At 36.0% G+C, this 23,259-nt stretch overlaps 1 protein-coding gene across 2 annotated transcripts in view; it reads left to right on the top strand.

Annotated features, from left to right (window-relative positions):
• The first annotated feature begins 238 nt into the window (after positions 1 to 238).
• Positions 239 to 23,259, top strand: part of Dgk (diacyl glycerol kinase 1) — a 52,175-nt gene continuing 29,154 nt past the window's right edge. For both annotated transcript variants that reach the window (XM_068288963.1, XM_068288964.1), the window contains exons 1-4: positions 239 to 636; positions 5,980 to 6,108; positions 18,903 to 18,986; positions 21,192 to 21,274. In XM_068288963.1, the coding sequence (XP_068145064.1) occupies positions 18,908 to 18,986; positions 21,192 to 21,274 (162 nt within the window). In that variant the 5' untranslated portion in view covers positions 239 to 636; positions 5,980 to 6,108; positions 18,903 to 18,907. The remainder of the gene's footprint in view (positions 637 to 5,979; positions 6,109 to 18,902; positions 18,987 to 21,191; positions 21,275 to 23,259) is intronic.

Raw genomic sequence — 23,259 nt, forward strand, 5'->3', positions numbered from 1 at the left:
TAGATGGTAATATAAATTTTTAGGGGTGCAGTAAAAACAAAAATATTTTTATATTCGATATATTCAAAGTATTCTGTTCAACAAGTAATTGTTTAAATACGATTTTGTTACAACAAATTTTTTAGGTTAATGCCACAAAATCTGGATTTTGGACCCACAGTGCCGTAGTATAAAAGCGAAAGAGAAAAGAGAATGTGGCTCAGTTCTACAGTGGAAGTGCCGGCGTTCGGAAGCTCGAACAAAAAGTGGAAAATATTTACAAAATAAAAATTCATTTACAAACAAAAACAGCAAAAAAGTTAACAACATAAAATCGAACGAAATCACAAATTTATTTGTCCAACTTACAACAAAATATATAAACATATATTTTTATAATAAACGTAGAAACAAAAAAACCAAAAAAAAATAGAAACAAAAACCCATCAAAAATTTTCAAAACAGTGCGTGAGTTTTTTTTTTTGGAAACAATTACAACCACAACAAAAATGCTTAAAAAAACCACTTAAAATTCAAATGTAAACAAAAACCAAAACAAAGAACGAGTTTTCCTCTGCAAACTGCGCAACAAAATATGCTGCAACATTAAACGAAGTAACCGAAACTAAGAAGGAAACCAAAGGACAACAAAAGCAGGTAAGAAGCGAAAGTGAAGAAAAGTGTCAAGTGAAAATATGTTAATAATATATACATGTTTGTATATTTAAAATATACGCATTAAGCAACAATAAATAAACAAACATTAAAACGCGAGGCAACATTGAGATGAAAAACTCGTCAAGTAATAATGATGGGCGATACCAAAAAATGAAAATGGAAATATAAATATGGAAAAATGTTCATAAATAATGTCGAAATATTATGATGGAGGACTCCCTGGGGGAAGGGGGAGGACTAGAACCTGAGTGAAGTCTTAAAGCATGTGTGGAAATTTCAATACTCTTCTAAGTGAATTTGAAAAGAAGCTTTGAAAAGAGTTTATGAAATATGATTTTAGTTAGAAGTTAAAGTGCCACATGAAAAATATTGTTACATCAGCGTGAAATAGTTTTTATAATAAAAAAAAACCAAGTTAATTCTTTTTGCATGCTAAATCAGTTTCATAATGATAAATTTTTTGTTAGAGTAATGAAAAGAATAACAAAACCAAAATCTTTTATTGAATCCAATGCCATTTTTGGGCTATAAATCAAATGTTATGTTAGTTGTAAAATATATATATATATACAAACAATTGAAATCCAGTTGATATCTCAGATGTTTATAAATAATGGAAATCATACTCCGTCATGCTGATCAGACATAAAAACCAACAATTTGTATATTTAAATTAACATACCCCATTTATAGTTAGGGTATACCAAAAAAATGCTTGGCATTTTCCAACAGAGCAAGAAGGTAAATTATTTTGTGCACAAAAAAATAAAAATAAAGAAATAAAATACAGAAAAAATGAAGTGAAAAGGTGCAAGTATATAAAATGTTATTACCTACACTTAAGCCTGAATGCCCTGAATTCTGCACAGTTTCGCGTTGACAAGCAAATGTTATGTGAAATAAAAATGCCGACAAAAAAGGAAGGGGAACCCCCATCCAGGCCCACAGTCTCACACTCCCACACGAGAACGAGGGAAGTGAATTTTATACTAAAAAATACTAAAAAATCAAACATAAAAGACTATTCAAATTTCATTCGGCCTTTCCAATTAAGCAGCATTTTATTTAGTGGGTTTTCCTTTTCTAGGAACATCATAATTATGTGAGTACGTTTAAAATTTTATGAATTTCACGTAATACAATACAAAATGTTGGTGTATTTCTACGAATTTTGTGATAAATCAAAGTGAAATCGAACTTAACATGTGTGAAATAAAATAAATATTAATGGATTTTAGTCAAATACAAAAAAATTAATCAAGAACTTTAATTGCATTTAAAAGATTTCGAGATTTTCTGTCAAGAAGAAACGAGAATCGAATTCAAGTATTTTTCAATTGGCCATTTTGCTGATTATATTTGAGATAATTTCATATAATTCAAACATTTTCTAGGAAAAATTGGTTTCCTTAAGTGGTTGATGATGGTTTATGACTTATCATTTAAGCATTTTCTTAATGAATTTTCGTCAATACAAGTTCAGGGCTCTTTTCCCTTTTCTTTGCTTTTCCATCTTTGCAGAATGACTAGCCCATTTTCATTCACCTATCACAAAAGCAATTCATCAAATGCCTAGTTAGACATTTTGCATAATTAAAAGTGTCAGGCAATTTACTCCAGAAGCAATCGGAACCATCAGAGTCAGACGTAGCGATGGAGACATCAACATTGGAGGCGGAGGCCCCAGACTCTAGATCAAGCAGACGAGACAGCTGGCAATTTGCGATTGATTCAATTATGCTCCGCCAACCTTTTGCACACTTTACGTCAACAATAATTGTATACCCTTTCGATAAGGGTACCAGCATTTCAGTTATCTATGTGCAGCGAAAGGGAAATTCAAGTAACTGAGCTTCAATCAGTATGAACTTATCAGATAGCCAGTAGAAAAAGTTGGAGAAACTACTTATAGCTTGACTTGTGATTCCCAACTTCTTTAAGGCAGAGTATTCATCATTGTCATCAACAAAAGAGTACAAACTTAATTCTCTTAAGAAAAGGGCATGACACATGCATTGTATCTTAAGTTTACTTTGCTCTTACGGCATGTGCATAATATAATTTGATCTCGTGTCACTTTGATGCATTTTTGTGTCACATGGCGTATACTTTATTTGGACTTTAATATGAATTTCGTAAAGTTTTTCGCTCATTCAATCTTGCACAATTACACGTTACTATGATTTTGTCATTGTTCTCTCTTTTTTCTTCATCCGCAGGCCAATTTGTTCTTGTTGGCTTTTGGTTTTTTGCTGTTGTTGCTTTTTTTATCTATCTATCTGTGTTGTTGTAGTCTAATTTGCGATAAACTGACACAAGATTGCAGCTACTTTATTCAAATTATGTGATAAGCCGCAACGCCAAAGCAAACAAAATGCCAAAAATAACATGGAAAAAGGAAAACACAAATGAAAAACGTACAAAAAAAAAAAAAAAAAAAACCAAACCGAACCGAAATGAAGCAACAACGGGGGAGGCGGAGGCGACAAAAAGTGACATAGAACCCAGAAAGCCAACTAACTAAACGGTTTTCGTGCACGCAAATCAGTGGCGAGGAGTGTAACAAAGGGTGCGAGGTAAACGGGAGGCAAAACGGTAGCCGTGGGCGTGGCATAAAAACATTCAAAGTTTTCTACTTCTCCTCTTTACCCGAAAAATTTCATTCATGTCAGTTTTCTCGTTTGGCTCTTCTTTTTAGAGGATACCCTATAGAAATTGAATGAGGGTATATTGCTGCAAGTGAAATTTTGGGAATCTTCATATATTCCTCTAATCTTCCACTGGAGATTAGCAGGTAAGAGACTCTTGGATTGCAATCGATTGATCTTCGTTATTAACTCTACTCAACTTCTACTCAAGAAACGCAAAAAAGTTGTTGCCCACAGGGTACTCTGTAGTCGGTGCCGATTCCCAAAGCATATATTCTGTGGCGCTTTTTTGTTTTTTGCTCTTTCTGTTGTTTGCTGCGCGCTGATTAGATGACGACGCAAACGAGGCGCTGACTGATAATTTGCTTTAGATTTGGATTTGAGTGGAGGCAAACATCAGCAACTACAACACGACCACAAACAACAACAACAGCAACAACACAAAGAGCAATAACTACAACAAGCCAACTAATGAGCATTTAATGCAGGCAGCATTATCCTATCGAACTTTTATATCGATTGATATATATCATAGACTAAAACACATGTACGCATTCAGGGTCGGATTATTAGATAACAGCTGTGAGTAGCTATAAGATGCGTTTAATCCAAAAAGAAGTCTCCGCCAGATTATTTTTAATATAAAACTATCAGTAGATCCTTTCAAAGAGAAAGAACTGCATACTTTAGGGAGTAAGTTTACTGAAATATGTGGAAACAAACCGCAACTAGTTGTAAATATTTTCATCCCGGAAAAGAAAATGTTGCCAAAAGTTTAAGTACTCTTTAACTATGTAAACTTTTCGATTAATGCTATTGAGAGATGAAATATTTTATGATACCCTTAATCCAGCCCTGTGAGTGTTAGTTGTAGTAGTATATTAATATACATTTTTTACGGAAATGTGTACAAACGTGTTGGGCATAATCACGTGCCAGCATATTTTGTATTTCCCACGTGAACAAATGACTGAGCGACAACAACAACAACAGCAATGAGGATGATGATGTTGTCAATGATAGGGAAGATAATGATTATGTTGTTAATGAAATGATGTGAACCCTTTTGTAGCTGTAAATTGATTGTGAACTTTTCTTTATGACCATAAACTTTGTCCTGTCTCTTGTCTTTAGTGACTTCTAGTGCGTTTCTATGGGGATTGGGTCGTGTGGGTGGGCAAAAGGCACTTTGGAGACTCGAAAGTAATTTCAATTTCACACATTCTAACAACAAGCAAATTATTTTATATGCATGAAAAAGTTTTTTCTTTTTTCGCATACACATATTGCTAACTACAAGGCACTTACTTTACTTTACCTTTGGCTTGGCCTGACAGTTTTTTGTGTATATACATTTATTTTTTTTTTTTTTCAGAATGTTGTTAAACATATGTTGGCAGACACTGAAGTTTCGCAGGAATACTGCACTAGCAAAAGGAAACCACAAGGGGATTTTTCAGGGATGGGAATGGGAGTTGGAGGAAGGCAAAAGTTATTTTCCCCTAAGCAAAATGCATTTGCTTTGTTGTATTGTTTTTACATACATAATTTGACATTGTTTGGCCCTGTGAAAAGTTGTAGGAAAAAGTTATGCGTACTGCATATGGTTGGCAGGGCATTTTAGAAATATGTATAGATAGGATGATTAAATAAATATCTTAAATGTTCACAACGAGATGATTCATCTAAATCATATTAATCTCTTTACCTTTAAAAGAAATCCACTCTTGATATGACTTTGGAATTAGGGTTAAGCTGCAGCTTTAGTTAAACGTAAAATGCCAGCATTAACCCCATTTTATTAAGGGCTTAAAAGTGCAATCTTATATAAATATAGCATGAACTTGTATTATAACAAGGCTTAATGTTTTTATCCCCAAAACGAGTTTGGTCAACAAATTAAAGCTTACTATTTGTATTTGTATAAATCCACGAACATTTTTTTTTGCCTCTTTCGTTTGCCTCACAAACAAATAATGGAAAAAGTATTTATTTAATAACAAAAAGCAGAAGCACAAAAATAGAAGAAGCCCCATGGCAATGCTGAACTGTTGTATACTCTTTGTTCGAGTGGTTAAACTAGAGAAACGGATGAGGGGAATCGTGGAATGAAGGTACACTCTAGTCCTTCTTGGAATAGATATGAGAGAGCACTTGAGAAAATGTTGGGTAAACATTTGTTAACAGTTCTTCGAATGTTGTCATGACAACTTACTATCACTTTACACACTCTATGTAATAAAAAATGCTTTTAATTACTTTAAATGTGAAGTAAACAACTTACAGGAATTCTCTTAAGCTTGACTTAAATTAAGTGATTTCCATATGGGAAAATTTATACCAGAAACCCGATTGGTAACAACAAATGCCCCTCAAATGCTAATATTGGGTTCATACAAGCAATGTGTATATAGTAGAATCCATATCAATCTACATCAGGTTCAGCTCAAAAACAAAATCTAGAACAAGAAAAACAGCTTCATCTATTGAAGTTGAAATGGAAATGCTTTTTGTCATAACAAATATATAATCATCATTCAAAACTCTCACAAAGTCTTTACAAATTATCTTCACTTAGCTTGAAAGCAGATTTTCTGGCCCAGATGTTTTCAAATGCTGATAAACCACCACTCTGTATACTATATGTAAAATTTGTCTTTCTGTTTTCTTGCAGCATGCATTAGTCCAAGGAAGGTAGACAGACTTTCCCTGGTCTTGGTGGCCTCTCGCCATCACTTTCTCTAAAGTCCGACTCCAAGTGCTCAACGTCTTCTACTGGAAACAAACAATAATATATAAGAAGGTATGTAAATATATAAACATCGAAATAGATAAATACTCATCATCATCATTATCATGATGGTAATCATTCTCCTCATCAGTTCGGAACATCATGCTCATTGTTCATGTTCATGTTGATGTTGATGTTGTTCATGTTTATCAAAATGTAAATAGCCTCCAGGTTTCATCGTTTCTTTGGGGTTTGGGTTTTTCTTCTTTTTTCTTGCGTCGGGGTGGAGTTCGCCTGTCTGAACTCTGAACCCAAAAAAAAACAGAGGTTGGTTAGGCACACGTAGTAAATAAATTCCCACCCAAAAAAACGAAAAAATATACAAAAATGTTGAATAAATAAAACTCGCTTGTTGTTTGCATTGACAGAAGGAATCCAACAACAACAATAACAACAACAGCAAAGGCAACAAACCGAGCAGACAGCAAAATATGTTTTATTAATAATTAAATTCAATTTTGTTGCCACTTCTCTCTACAACTATTAACATAAACATGAGGCGGGAGTATCCCAAAAAAAGAAAGAGATCCATCCAAAAATGGCAGAAAAATGGAAAGTAAATGCCATAAAAGTTGCACAAATTATGAGCCATAAAACAATTTATCAAAAATTTGTGACATTAACTAGCAGAGAGAGAGATAGATAGAGAGATAGAGTAAGAGGAGGGGGAGAGATATATATATATATAGATGTGGGCATGTCAATCATTGAAGTGGCAAGTCCAGGACATGCTCATTAGGCGTGCCAAATGTCACGCCCACACAGACGCACACACACACACACACACACACACACACACACACACACATGTGACTAGATGGAACATACAATTTGGATTGCAATAATTATCTCACTTATGGGGTGTGTGGGGGAAGCATATTGCTAAAACAAAGCACCAAGCTCCATTGATGACGTCATTATCACACACTAGTCCTGCCACCCTCTTTTCCCATCCTACAGATCCGTGTTTGGGGCAGCTTTTACAGTCCATATTAATGAGATGCAAATAAGGCTTATGTGCAAACGATTTGACCGACTTCGCATTACCATTTTAGCATTTTTACCTTTTTTTGCCGTTCGACATTTGCATATGTCCTGGCCCCGGACCCAAATGCGACCCGGATACGGCTATGAATTGCCGCTGTGGACGCGGCAGTCCTTTGCCATATTTGCGCATTACAACAAATGTCGATGATGACGACGATATACGACGACAAACGCACACAAAAGTGACGTCTGTACATCCATGGACACGGACATACATATACATATGTATATATAGGTATATATAGAGATGGTATGGATGTTTGTATGCGTTAATGACAGCTGACAGCCTTACAGTCCTAGCCATGTCCTTTGTTCTCACTCCACATGTGTGTGAGTTTGTGCAAATGTAAAAGGTTAAGTATACGCATGGTAGAACAATTCAAACGGTTCTCGTAAAGAAGGTTAGCTACGGGTTAAAAGAATTTGGCCAAATCTTCGACTATTCGATTAGAGCATAAACTGGGGAAACCTTTCATTACAAATTTATACAAATTTTGGTTTGAAAAAATAAATACCTACAAATAGAATTTGAAATAGATATTAAAATGCTTGGATCCCATTTGTGGAATATATTTCTGTGCTTTATATGTAAAGTAATCCTTTAAAAATTCTTTTTGAAATTTCACATTTCAAAATTACTATTTATATTTATTTAAAACGTGAAACGCAAAACTACGAAAGAATGTTTCTAAATTTAGTTCTGAGCCCTTTATTTTAAATCCTGTATATTTAAAAATTTCAGTTATTTATATTGAAACTTAATAATAAAAGTAGAATAAGGCATGTCTTCTGTAGGTTTCATAAAGATAAAGACGATTTGCCATATTCGATCTACTTTCACTGCTCACACTGCCTCTGGCATTTTGTACTAAACATTTAAAGTGCTTGGCCAGTGGCCTTAGCCTTCAATCGATAGGTTGGCTAAGACATAATACCGCAGGACATTGTCTTTACATCACATGGGCCACTTGAATCGTTTGTCAGCATTAGGACATGCTTATATTTAGTCCCTAAGTACATATCAAACTACTAACACATGCAAAATTTCGTTAATTGCTTTAACTATACAAATGTCTTGGCGGATTGGCCAATGACTTGTAATGATTTTGTATGTAAATAGCATTAAGAATAGCAGAACTTATTAAGCTCTAACTATTCTCTAGCTCTTCATTCTTAAGTTTAAATCTTGAATGTAGTCGACTAAAGTTAGAGTAAACCCAAGTCAGCTAATATGCGGTCTCCGATATAATTGGCAATGTCCCAATATCAAGTCAAATTTTGCCTTAATGCTTAAGAAAGTTTAGTTTTAACTTAATTCTCTGCAACTCTGGTCTATATTTATATACAAAAGAAACCAAATCCATTGATTTATATAAATATTGTCAACTTTACAATGATAGAAATCACTCATCATCATCATCATCGTTCAATTCAGTTGCTCGTTTTGGTGGCATTTTCATTTGACCTGCCTCAGGCGAATGTCAAATGTGTCAGTCAAATTTTGCTGTCTTTTTCGTATTTATGTGTATATGCATAGATTTTTCTTGTTGTTGTCATTTTGGCTATTATTATTTATTATTATTTTTTTGTTGTTTCTTCTTCTTTTGTCGATATGCGTGTGGCACACTCCAATTAAACGATAAAATGCTCTCAATATTTTGTCATGGCTTTGATTTATTTGAATTTCGAGTGCCTTGAATTTGTTACATGTGTCAGTCATTCATCACAAGTTCACCATACAATTGGCCATAACCCAGAGCAACACACACACGAGCAACACACTTACTCACTCACCTACACACTTACACACACATTTTTTCAAAGAGAAGCTTAAGCTGTCGATATAGGAAAAATATCGTTGCATACTTTGCAGAGCTTCATTGTAATTTCTTAATTGACACATGGGAAAAAGGAGAAGAATGAATGGGGGAGGAGCGGAGAAAAGGGGAAAAAGGGGATTGGCCAGATTTCAAGTGTTTTTGCAGCTTGCCAAAATATTAAGGTAAAGCACAATCAATTTTTCATTTATCTTTCGACGAGGCTAAAACAAATACACAGTCAGTCAATGAATGTCAATAAACTAAAAGCACACACACACACACAACCGCACACAAACGGGACATACGTGAATTGTATTAAACAATAACAAACTATGGCAATCAGTGGGAAAGACAAGAGGGAAATCCGTTACTAGCAGCGCCAACGACGTCAACAGCAACGTAACCAATTCAATGGCCATTTTCGTTGCGGTTTCCTCGTTTTGGGTCGAAAACCAATTCTGACGTCAGAGAACGCTGCTGCTGCTGCTGCCACTGCTTCTGCTGGGTGATGAGTGCTTAAGCTGCGTATATGTTGTGTCTCTCTCTGTGTGTGTGTGTGTGTTTGTAATTTGGGGCAGCCAAAATGCTTTTGCTATTCCTCATTGTTTTTGTTGCTGCTGTAAGTTTCGAATCGATTTGGTAAAGGAAATGCTGCCATATCTCATGTGTCATGGCGATGGCATACATAGCCTTTGCCAGGCCAAGATGCAACTGCATGCAGGGTCATTAAAAAACTAAAGTATATACTTCCTGATGGCTTCTCAACATGAATATGCTTTCTGCATCTAAATTCGACAATACTACAAAATGTATAAATTCCTCTAGGCCATTGATATGGAATATATTTGCACTTGCGCCACTTCATGGACATTAAAGTTTACTTTAAACAAAGGCTTAAACATTATTTGGCTACGAAATTGCACACTTATTAAAAAAAGATCTAGAAATGTTATAAGAGTGGTGAGTAGTTAAAGGGGCTTCGAGGTTCGCAAGGCGTCAGCTTTTGAGGAGTGGACATTTTTTCAAAACACTTTTTCTCAGAAGTTAATATAATATTTCATTTAGAAAGTTTTTATATCAAAACCTTCTTTGTAATATTTCATATACTTCAACTTCACAGACAGATTGGTGTTATTTTAGGTAAAATTTGGAAATTTTGATATTTTTAACTATAAAAGTTCTAATCTAAATACACAAGCTGATCTGCAAAGCTAATCGGTTACGGTCACATTTTGTGATCTATAATTTCTTCTTTAAAATTGTTAAGTTGCAATAATTTTGTACAGACATTTTATGTGAAATTTAAATACAAGTTGAAATGGTGTTCAATTAAATCAATGAAATCAATGCTTCAATGATTGCTGGCTTTTATTTATTCAATTGAATTTATTTCACTTAAGCCAATTTGAATATTGAAATCATGATGAATTTTCTTTTCGATTTCATCTTGCACTTTTGTGTGTGTGTGTGTGCAAGATGGGGGAAAATGCATTCAAGCATTCAATTTGTAAAATGGAAGCAAAAAAGGAAAATCACTTTTAATTGTAGTCACAGCACTTGGCATCACAGCGATTGCTCAAATCACCTGCACCTGGCAGGTCTATGGTACGAAGTGGGTATCTCATCTGGCTGGGGGGCCAGAGACATTGGCAAATATCTTAAGGTTGGGGCCCCTTCTCTCACCCTAATCCACGCCACTTCATTAGAGGAGAATCGAAACGAGAATTTTGGAATCAGATCATTTGGTATTTTTATATGTGCCGAAAGATGCGGCGTCCGGCTCCCTTCCATCTATCTATCTATCTATACATATCTATCTTCATTCAAATGTATATACATATATATATCTGAGAAAGTCTGTCCGATTTGTCTGACTGACTGCTGTTTTGTCTGTTTGTTTGTTTGTCTATTTTTATATTGCGGACATGCATGGGGCCCCTCTATTTCTGTGTGTGTGTGTTTATCGAAGACAAAACAGTTTTTATTGTTCGAAATTATTTTCAGTCCGCTTCTTCTACTTCTACTTGGCCCAAAAATCTCTAAAGGCGGATGGGGTTTGGGGTTGGGCAGCATCAATTTCCACTGAAGGCTGTCCGCCGTCGATCAAAGTGAAAAGTCAAAAGGCTTCCATGCAAATTTTGCTATCTATCCCATGTTGAGCTAGCGGAAATGTGTTTTAGCACCATCCAAAAAAGGCGAAAGCAACCAACTGGGGGTTGGGCAGGGAAGGAGACGCAAGACTCGCACTCGCACTTTTACTTTATGCGGTATTGTAAATTCTGCTTATGGCCAACATTATGGCAAATTTTCGCAAGACTTCCTTTTTGGCCGTAAGGCGTTTTTCTTTCCCCAGCCTCCCCGGCTTCGTGTTCTTGCCATGCATTGAGCACGACTTTGTTACTAAGTTATTTTTGGCCATAAAAAGCATTTCTCAAGCATTAATTAAGCATTCATGGCACGTACTTGTCGGAGGTTGGCCTTTACGCCAAGTTTTCTCTTGTCTTGTCTAAATAAAACTGAAAACAATTTGCCCAATGGCCCAAACGACAGAACGACAAGAAAAACCAAGAACCAGAGAGAAAAATCCCTCATTTTAGTCGCCCAATTAACGGCAATTAATGAACTCAATGCCCAAATGCATTTTCCAGCTTAAACAAAAACTAAACTCATTTTTCAGGGCCAGCGCCTTCAAGAAAACAAGAGAGAACAAAGAGAATAATATTGTGAAAGGGCGCCGAAAAGAAAAGCAAAACAAACAATGCTAAGTTGTGTGCAAAAGGGAATGGAAAGAATAGCTAAAATTCAAAAGAAAAAGAGAAAAGTATTCACTGACTTTTTAAACAACTTGGCACGAATTGAAAAAGTCTAAAAAAAAAGATGGAAAAAGGCTTCAACTTTCGATTTTGTTACCAATTTCATGGAACTTTCATTAATATATTGAATTTCTACATAGTAAGTGATTACATAAGTTAGTTTAGTTTAGAAGAAGCTGCGCTTTTAAACTGGGCTTTAAACTAAAATATTAATTGTCTGGTAACGCTGTTAGGCAAAAAGATGCTTCAGTTTTAGAGAAACCCCGTTTTAGTTCCTTTATCCCACTAATCTAAATTCCCTTTCGTTCAATTGACAACTAACTTGGCTACATTTGCCTAAGTGCCTCGTTAAAATAAGCTATTAAACGACTCTAACCTCAAACAATGAGCATATAGATTGGCTAGGTGGCCAGACTTTCATTTTTTCCAAACAATTTACACAACAAATGGCCCAAAGAGACATTTTGGAAATGAATTTGGGCTCAGGCTGAAATTAAACGCTCTTCAAATTTTAATGCCAATTTCAGATAAGAGCCCTTTGGCAATTTTAGCAGATAAAAAATATTGAAGCGATTGGAGTTTTCGTCTATGCTTGAATTTCCATTTTGGAAATTAGCAAAGTTTTTATGTCTTTTGAAGTTAAAATTTAAATGGTTTGGAAGAATTTTTCAGAAATCCCAAGATTCAACTCTTTCAAATTGACACGACAATAACTGAGCTTAAGTCTAGTAGAGCATATTGAGTTACCTTTAAATGTTTTAGTTTCGAAACAGTCATCAAGTGCATACAAACTTCGGTTTTGGTCCCCTCTTAGATTGGTTTTTTTCATTTTTCCCATTTTCAGCAATTTTCCCTTTGTCCGCTGTGGGCTATTGACATTTTCAACGTCCAGCAGTTTGTTGTTCGGTTTTTATTTTTGGCAAAAGAGAGGAAAAAAACTAAGTGGGAAAATCTATGCGCAAATCTCATTTATATTTAATTTTTCATTTTGAAACGTTTGCCGTCATACTTTGTGCACTTGATCCTCGTAAAAACAGGACGTGACATTACATGCCAAACTGACTATGGGTAGGAGAGACGCAAGAAGAAGGCGAAGAGAAGATGCCACGAGTAGCAAAATAGTGAAAAGAAGATGCCAAGAGTGGTGGCGGAGGGGAGGGTGGTGAGTGCAGCAGCGGATGCAGACAATAAATTTGATTCAATTGCTTTGGGGAGAGCTCTGAGCTTCCCCCGACTTTCTCATTCTATGTATCCTTTGTGCCAGGGCTTTGTGTCTGCTTCTGTGTCGCGGCTGATTGTGCATGACCAGCATTTGATAAAGGAGATATAGTTGTATGGGAACCTTCTGCCATTTCTCTCCTTCCCCCTCTTTCGCTCTCTCTCTCTCGCTAAAGAACTGAAGCGAACTAACAATGACAGAGGAGCTTTCACCGCTGACAAGCGGAAGTGGTGCGAAAGGCACAAAGCTCGCAACGCGTTTCCTGCGGTTAGACATAGTCATAGATATAGATAGTAGGGTTCCACTTTCGTCCAGCCGCGACAGCCCTACACAATTGCATTTTATTCCACGCCCATGACCATGCCCAAGTCCATAGTTTTAATTGCTTCGCGTTATCTCCCTTTCTCTCCGTGTGTGTATGTTTGCTGGTTTTGTCTTAGCCCTTTCATTCCATGGGGTATTTTTATTTACTGTGAACATCCTTTTTTCGGCTTGCTGTGACATTTGCCGCCCTATTCTGTTCTGTGTGCGCTAAACTGACAGTTTATGGCAGAGTTTAAGCCGTTTAACAGCGGGCTTACCACATACCAAACCAGACGAAAGTAAAACCTTAAGCCCCCAGTCCAACTACAACTCTCCCAGAACGACCATGTTGTTCCTAAAATGTAAACAATTGGAGTGCTTCTCACTTTTGCTCCAATATGCCCCATGCACTAGAGGGTATTCTCCCTTTTTTTCATGTGGGTGGAACATAAAAAGTTATCTGTGTGTGTGTGTGTGTGTGTGTGGCACAAAACTAAATACGTGGCATAAATCCATGATATATTGCCAACAAAAATTCTAGATACACTTTTCGGCGGATACAAAATCTTGCATGCGAAATGAAACAAAAAGAAACCCCAACGACCTACCCCAAACCGTGTCTGATAAACAATAATGTCAATTTCACAAAAACAAATACTTCAGTTCAGTTCAGTTCGGAAATGTCTGAATATCGTTTCACTCCCTTTTTAGTCATTCAATGAATTCGGTTCTCATGTAAAAAGCGCAAACATTTTGTGCACTCAAGCAATTTATGCTCGACAACAAGCAAGTCATTGGTAAATACGTTTCATTTCACCATCCGAGAATCAGTGGGAACACAACACACACATCCGTATGCATATATCTCAAAATATCAACTCGATATATCTACATACATATATAGATGGCATGTTGGCATTAGCAAATAAATGGGGCAAATTGTTCTTGTTATTTTTGTTATTGTTGTTGTTCGCTCTGACATTAATTGAAGCAAACTGTGGGGGGGAGTTAGAGAGATAGTGCAATATTTAAATTGCAAACAATTGTTTATCGATTAGATAAATCACTATAATCGAAACGTAATGCAAGTGGTTTGAGTGTAAAGTAAGTACTTGGGTGAGATTAACACTAACAAAATTGCTAAGATTTGCTTACTGAGACTAAAAAGTTAAACCAATTGCAAGTTCTTCCCCATGAAAAGTTATTCGAACAAGAGATTTAAATATTCAGCTTGAGATTATTTCATTTAAAATGTTTAAGAAATGGGTAATCTGTGAATCAAACGATTTTTTGCCAGGAGCTTAATACTTTTGATATCTTGATATAGTCAATAATGATTAGTAATGGGCTTTATCGTCTTACTTCATTACTTATCAGTTTACTTATTCGTCACTCGTTACATCGTTGTAATCTCTCGCTACTTCTGAATATCATTTATATCTCATATGCCATATAGCCGTGTGGTAAATCTCTTTTAGCCTACTCAATAAAACAATGTTTCGCATTAAAGCCATTTACTTGTTGGGTAATGGCAATTTGCCATTAATTGGTTGAATGGTTTGTCAGCACTTAGATGCTCAGATTTGTTGGCATAATTAAAATGCATAAATATTTTAATACATAACCAAATCCATAAATATAAATCACGTTTAAATATAAGCGTATAATTTTATGTAAACAGCTAATTACCACACATAAGTGAATCAAGTGACAGAATGGCATTATCATTGGGCATTGTAGGTAATTAAAAAAAAAAATTAAATTGTTATTGATGTGGTGAAAAAATGGATCCCCTTTTTTTTTTTGGTTTTGGGCTATTTAAAAAACAAATACAAAACCCACAGAGCAACAAAAAAAAGCTAAAGGCCATAAAACATCACAATATGCTGCTGTTTTATTTGATTTACTTTTATTATTGTTGTTATTAAGCGAAAGAGATGTGAAAAAAATCAAAAGGAAAATTTCCTGTATCTATGTTTGCTGGAGAATTTTATGGCAATTTATATTCGTTGTGTTTTTGTTGGCTAAAACAAAACGAAACGAAAGCCAAGTAAGAGTTCCTTTATCAAAGCGAGTGTCTCATAAAAAAAGGACGCTTATTGTATGCGAATTACATGCTTAGAACCACAGATACAGATACAGATACAGACTGACACAGAGTTGAAGAGAAAAGAACGGAGACAAAAAAAAAAAAAAAAAACGCATAATCTAATAATATTTTATGTGGACAGCATAAAAGCAGAGCAAGCACTTGAAGGGACATTGAACTTTGTCCAAAAAACGAAAAAATAAAGAGAAGAAAAGGCAAACGAATGGAAAAAAAGGACAAATCCAATAAGCAGCATGGAAATCCAGGCCATTTATTGAAGTTTTCTCGTTGTCATGATATGGCCAAGGACCGTCAGAGCGACCATTAAGAACAGCAGCATTTCATTCAAGAGTCTTACATATATTTGATGATTTACAAAAGAAAAGCAAACCCCACACCCTCAGACCATCTTAATGCCGCAATTAGCATTCCCATATACGGCTATACTGTGGTTTTTATACCCTCTAACCTCTGGCAATAAACGAGCATATTAAAGTAGTCAAAGTGTGTAACAGGGCAATCATTTGTCATAAATTTTATACATACATATATGACTAGATCAGCATTAAACAGCTGACACCATTCATTGAATTGCTTGGATACTGACTACCTCAACTATCAATGTTGTTTATGAATCATTTGCTACGTCATTGGAAAAGCGTAAATGCAATAAACCACATAGTTACCACATAGCATTAGTGAAATTTCCCAACATTTCATTGATCAATTGTTACATCTAACATCTGCTAAGCGAAGGCTAAGTCTAAATAAATCTGTTTACGGAAACGTCAGCTAACTAAACTAGGCAAAGCAGCTGTTGGTCGAGAGCTAATGAGGGATTGGGATCTCTCTCTCTCTGTCTGCTTCTTTTCAGCAACTTTGTTTAGAGAGCGAGGGAAAAAGAGAGAGAGCATAGGTATAAAAGCAGGTCAAGTTTTTATTCGAAGTTGTGACGTAGAAATTTGTATTTTTAAAGTTTGTATTTATATTTCGATTTTCATTTCAATTGCTCAAGAAATGCCGAGGCTATAGAAAACAACTGAGGAATGTTTGAATAAAACGTTTACCTTTGTTCGTTGTAAGGTATGGCAACGCTATACCATTTGTTATTTTTATAGAGTATATGCTAGTCGGCTCTCTAATGCTAATTACCCGCTGATTAGTACTTTTATTTGCTTTTTCATGGTGCAAAGAATAAGAAAAGAAAACTTTTAACGCTCTGCAGGCTTCAGCCACTTCAAATGAGCTGTAAATAATGACTTTTTTTAGGTGGTCAGTAGGGGGCGTGGCATTATTTAAGTGCCTGTTAATATTTTATTACCTTCCGGATGAAGAGCAGCCTGGAAAAAGGAAAACAAAAAAACTATACGCACTTCCATGCATTAGTCAGTTAGTCATTCAGTCAGCCAGTCAGTCAGTCATTCATTTGTTCAATCAGTTTGATACAATTTGCCATACATCTAAAAATAACAACATCTGAAGACAAAAGCTTTATAAAAATATTTGTGAAATGAATAAATAAAAACGTTAAATGGCCAAAAAGACGAAAATAAATGCCAAAGCAGCAAAATCGAGAACGCAGAAAAAAATCGAGCAAATGAGTGAAGAGTGAGGGTTGAAGGAGAGAGTAGGGCGGCAAGTGTGTGTCTGTGTGTGTGTGTGTGAGAGAGCGCGATATAACGGAACGAAATATAAAATACAAATCCCGCTGGCAATACCACTCGAATGAATGTCCATCCGTCTGTTTGTCCATTTTTCTATCTATCCCATTTGTATACCTGTCTGTTGCTGGCACATGCCAACTTGTCTTGGTGTGCATGAGTGTGTGTGTGTGTGTAGGTAAGTGGGCGTGTGGGAGTGTGTGTGTGTGAGTTATTCCAAAATGCCATCAAATGGCGAACGACAAATGACATGCGCCAATACTAAGGCAATGGCAACGAAACGGTACGGAAACATCATCAACGGTAGCAACAGCTGAGGGCCAGGAGTGCAGGGGCTAGTAGCGGGGGCAGGCAACATTATGACGCCACAAAACTCATCGATTAATGTTTCCCGATCAAAGCCAAAACACGATTATGCTTACGTAAATAATCATTGATGATGATGATAATAATAATGATGCTGCTGCTGCTGCTGCTGTTTCTTCTGCTGATGACGTGTCAAACAGCAAATGGCATACCCCGTGTACACACACACACACACACACACATTCGAACTGGGAGATAACCAAATGTGAGTGGAAATTGCCTCATAATGTGCCTTGTTTCCCTCCACTTTTGACAAATCACAAAAAAATTGCACAGTGGGCAATGATATATTCCCAAATATATCAAATCAAATGACTAAAACATGAAATACTTTTCAAAATTTTGAAGCACTTACAATGGTAACTTGAATATCACGCATACGACCTGTTGTCCAGACGAAACTTATTCGCATTCTGAAGTTATCGAAGTCTTTTGAATTTTGTTGAAACATCTTGTGCTCGTTAAATAAAAAATCAGTTTTGCATCTAAAACTATTTATAAGGGTTAATTAATCCTTCTTGAAGTATTGAAAGTGTTAACTTATCTTAAACCTAAATGAAGAACTTTGTTTCCCAATTTTTAAGCCGTTTCCAAGTGACAATTGTTGAATAAGAGTCTTGTCATAATAACAACCAAGTTCTTTAATATTGTTATAATTTCAAAGATGTCTCTTGGGCTAACTTTAAAATTGGCTCAACATAAATACAACTGGCTTAAAAGATCTAAACGTTTGTGTTTTATTTTTAACATTTTCTTTTAACGCAATTGAAAGTAAAGAAAACATTTTTATAAACTCAATCTGGCTAGTAAATTAGTGAATGGTTTTGCTCGTCTATTTTATTCCCCAACGGCAGGAGGACATTGTGCGAATTTCTATTCGCAATTTATTTAGTTTGCCAGTTGTTGTTGCTATAGTTTATATTGGTGTTGTTGTAGGTGGTGGTGATGGTGTGTTGTTTTCTGTTGTGTTGTGGGATAAAAATATATATCGAAACAACTTGAGGATTGTCAAGCTAAAAGCGTTTACGTGTGCGATAAACATTTTTTTTTACCAATTTAGTTTTCAACATTTCAACATTTTATTGGTTTTTCCCCTCCGTCGAACGAGCTGAAGGGGAAAGGTAGTCAGAGGATGGCTGTGCCCACACACACACACACAGACAAAAGTTACGTGCTCCTCACACATACTATCAAATGGGCACGTGGCTGTGGGTGTTTGATTGTGTGTTCTCACTTGTGTGTGTTGTGTGTGTGTGTGGGTGAGTCAATAATTCCTGCATTTACACCCTTTTGGCATTTGTAAATGCAAATTGCAATAAATTATGCTTGAATTTGCATTATAAATGGACAGACAACGACTCGGTGACTGTATTGTTGTTGTTGTTATTGCTTGGTCTGACTTGGCTTGGATGATTACAATTTGTCACCAGTATTATTATTATTATTATATGTATTTTGTTTTGTCTCGGCATTATTGCATACTTTCAGGCAACATGAATATTGGCATTGCAGCACAGAAATGGGATAAATTATCACCAAGAGAATTCTTGCAGCTACAGGAATTGGCCTCATGTAAGTTTATTAAATGTAAATCATTATTTACTTAATACCCTGTAAAGTGTTTTTGAAAATCAGAAAAAGGGCTTATGAAAATGAGGGAAAAAAAGATAGTCCAGAGTAAATTCATTCCCACATATTTTAATGGAGTATTAAGCTCATTCTTCTCATGAGTTCAAAGGGTTTGCAATCCTATTTCCGAAACGATTTGCTTACCAAGGTTGTTGGAAACATTTGAGATCATGAGCAAGTGACTCCAACTAAATTCCGCAGGGTATTTCAAAAACGAACTTCAACTAGACTGATATGAAAAGACATGATTTTTTTATAAAGCATATTAAACAGTTATTTATATGAATGCTTCGTATCATTCATTGGATGTGAAATTGAAAATGATTAATTATGCATTCAATTGAAAGTGCATTTCACTCAAGTGCAATCAGTGCACACGTTTAACATGTCATTGAATTCAATTGATTGACTTCAACACCTGACTGGCTGATGGAGTGCGAAGTAGAACTAGAGCAATTCCATCAATTTGAATTCCAGTAACTAAGCAACTACTACAGAAGCCAGAGTAAGGAAAGGAACGTCATCATTATCCATTGGTTTATCATAACAAATTTCAGTGGAATTCGTTTGCTCGAAATTGACTTTCAGCATAGATTTCGTTTCAATTTGACTTCCTCTCTTCCCGAACTGCTACCAGTCCTGGAATACTTACTCACCCACTCACTCACTCCCCAAGTCACCGTCAGCCGTCATGGTCTGTGGTTATGTCTATTTCCGGTAATCCTCTCAGAGGGTTTTACTCTTTCGTTTTTCTGCTACTGCAGCAACTAAAGCCATTTGACATAGTAGAGTAAAGTAGTTTACCTTTTGCAAATGATGCACTTCACTGCTAAAGCAGTTTGCCAAAGGGAATTACTCTATATGAGTAATGTTTAGATGAGTGTGTGCGAAACGGGGAGTGGGTAGAGAAGGGGGTAGGGATTGCATTTTTCCTTGAAACAAAAACTTACAGAGGTATCCCAACTATTCTTATAAGCATTTTAGTTAAGCCCACACTCTATTTAGTCATTATTTGAAGATGAAAGATTTTAAGATAGTTGAGTTAAGTTGGGTAACCATCAGTTGGAATTTTTTCCTTGTGGATTTCTTTTTGTCTACTTACCAAAAAGTAAAGAGTAAATATACACAAGAGTTGTTCATAAAGTACTTCAGAAGATGGCAAATTTGGCAAATGTAATTACAAGTTGTGCAGGGCGTCATCAATCTTTATCTTTTATAATAATCCACTCATCTGTTTAAACTAGTTGAAGATATATCTTAACTAGGACTCAGCAAAGCAGTATCCACTTTCGGAGGGACGAGTCCTAGTGAAATTTTATGTTATTTACCCCAAATATGGCTTACAAGTAGTTGCATTTAATTCCGTTTCATTTACATTGGTTGTCTGCTAAAGTAATCAAACGACCCTCTTGGATCGTAGGTTATGTTGTCTCTTGCTGGCTTGGGTGCGGTTGCAGGTGCGTATTAGTGTGTGGTTGGAAATGGTTTTTAGGGTGGTTGGCTGGTTGGATGGATGGTAGATTGTTGAGAATGGCAAAGTGTCAGCAACAGCTGCAGCCAATGCCATGAAGTATTCAAGTGCAAACACTCTAGAGAATTGCGGTTGCAAGCAAACAGCAAAAGCAACAGACTGCCCCATGCAACAACGTAGTGCATGCAACATACGAAACTCTCATTAAGTTAATAAAACTTTGACTCTGGCTCTGACTCTCTGACGATGGGTTCACATTTTGGGCAATTGACTGCCAAGTTAACCCAGTTTAACTAAAGTTCTCTCAACACAACTTATATACATATGTCAGGTAACATTCTTTCCTTCTCTATCCCCTCTCTCTCTCTCTCTCTCTGTCAGTGTTTCAGTTGTCGTTGTTGTTTTCCATTAGTTAATTATACTTTCCGCTGTGTGTGTGTGTATTTGAGTGTGTGCGTGTGTGCTGCATCGCCCACAGAGTGCCCCACTTAAGACATCGATTAAACTGGCGCCACTAGAGCAATTGACACGAGACCGAGTCGTGACAGGGTGCAGCTAAGACACCTGATGCCATCTCACCGCTTGCTCTTGGCACCAGGCACCTGATCCACTCCTAGATGTTTGCATAATCCGTGGCTTACATTTTAGCTCACTATTTTGTTGATTTTTCATTGCAGATTCCACACGCAAGCTGCAGGATGTGCTGAAGGAGTTTTGCTGTCCCACAGCAACAGCCACGCCCAAATGCATACCCGATGGGGTAAGTTTGCCCCATTTTTATCGTTTTTGCAATTAATTTAACTGAAATGCTCGAAATGCTATGTATTCCAAAGTCAAGAAGGATTCTGGAGAACGTTTAGGGTTACATTTATAAGCCCTAACTTTAAGTAATTCTCAGGGTCATTGTGAGACGATGAAAGGCGACTCCAGCAGTCACACAAACACACACTCACTCACACACATCTTTTCAATAGACGAGACCCACTTGAGGGGGCTTTCGCCAGGTGGAGATGAATCGGAGCAAAAGATTAAAAGTAAATCTTCTTATGCCACACAATAAATCACAGTCAGGTCTTTCTTTTTTCCATTAATTCGGTTTCTGTTTCTGTTCTTAAAGTTTATGCCTGAATGCCAAATTGAAAGCCATTGAATGTTGGTCGAGAATGTAAAAGTCGAAGAGTTACTTCACCTGAATGGAGATAGTAAATTAATTTCAAAATCCTCGCAACTTCATCAATTTGTTCTTTGGCCCCGTAACCTAACCTGTTGGCAAAGGAACTGAACCTCAATCTCAACCTTTTTAGACATCAACAGAGATGCCAACACACAGACAAAACCAAATTAATAACGAAACTTGCTCGAATTCATCCGGGTAAACAGAGAGAAACACCGAGCTAGGGTGGGAGAAGGGGATATGGCTTAGAGGAAGCTAGGTTGGCAACATGTGCCGCCAACAAGTACATCACATATAAAGCTCTTTGACACCGCTTTACCTCTTCGTTCATGTCCACTTTCATCCCCAAACCCATTCCTATTCCCATTTCCCATTGATTGACTGACTATCTAAGAGGGAAATGTGCAAAACGAACAAAATGTTGATTTCCGTTTTAGCTTACTAAATTATTTAAGCTTCCAGTGATTAAGTAACTGACTGACTAACTGACACACAAAGAGCAAAAGTTTTCAACAAACCGACAACAACTTCGCATGAATCAAGTGTTCAATTAAGTTCCATATGCAGTATATAGGCAAATAGTTTGCTTATTTTTGATTTCGATAGAACTTAAAATTTTATGATTGATTTTCGAAATGCAGCTCTATTTTATTATAAATCAAAGAAGAAGAAGAAGATTTAAGCCAATATTCAAGTCGGTATCCCACTCTTTTTAAGGCTTCCAATTTATCATAATTACATTTATTTGCCATTCCTTGAAAATTTGCTATTTTCAGCACTTGCCTCTTTTCCTTTTATTTATCATTCAATAATTTTCAATTTGATGGCTTCTCAGCTCAGTCATAACTCATACGCAGTGTTTGCCAACTCGGCTAATAATATTGAAGATAAGCCTAAAGTTAATTAATTACATAAAGCAGCACAAAATTGCATCCAAGATGAAACTGAAGTGACATTAGTCAGAAATTTTGATTCTCGAATTTGATTTAGCGATTCCTAGAACTCTTTTTATAGAAAAATAAAAAGGACAGAGTTTTTATATCCAATTGATTTCAAAGTTTTAAAGTTTCAAGAGCCAATTTAATTTTCTCATTCTTCCCATTTTGCATGTGAATTTCTTCTACCTCAAGTCCATGTAAACTTCTAGTTAAGTAGTAAGTAAACTTGGTGGCAATGTTAATATTAAACTCTAGTTTATCTTTTAATAGAATTACTGAGTTATTTACTTTATATTTTTACTTATTTACTTATATTTCTTAGCAAAATTGCTAAAATGAAAATAAACAGATTTCAGTGTAATAAAACATTCTATTTTCCCCCATATCCAATGCCTGCTAATGCTATTTATATCACTTTGTGTCAATACTATACAAAAGCCGATTATTATATAACCTTGTGGGCAGAGAGTGGAGGAGGATTCCCATCTCATTTGGAAAAGCAAACCCTTTGAGTACTTATTATGCCGGTTAATTAGTTCTGGCAAATAAGCTTGTAACCCTCAGACTGAACTGAAGTCTGTAATCGAAATCAGAATAGCATATCTTAGTTAGTGCACAAATTCAAATGAGAAA

This window comes from Drosophila tropicalis, unplaced genomic scaffold (assembly GCF_018151085.1).
Source record: "Drosophila tropicalis isolate 14030-0801.00 unplaced genomic scaffold, ASM1815108v1 contig_593, whole genome shotgun sequence".
Classification (NCBI taxonomy): Eukaryota; Metazoa; Arthropoda; class Insecta; order Diptera; family Drosophilidae; genus Drosophila; species Drosophila tropicalis.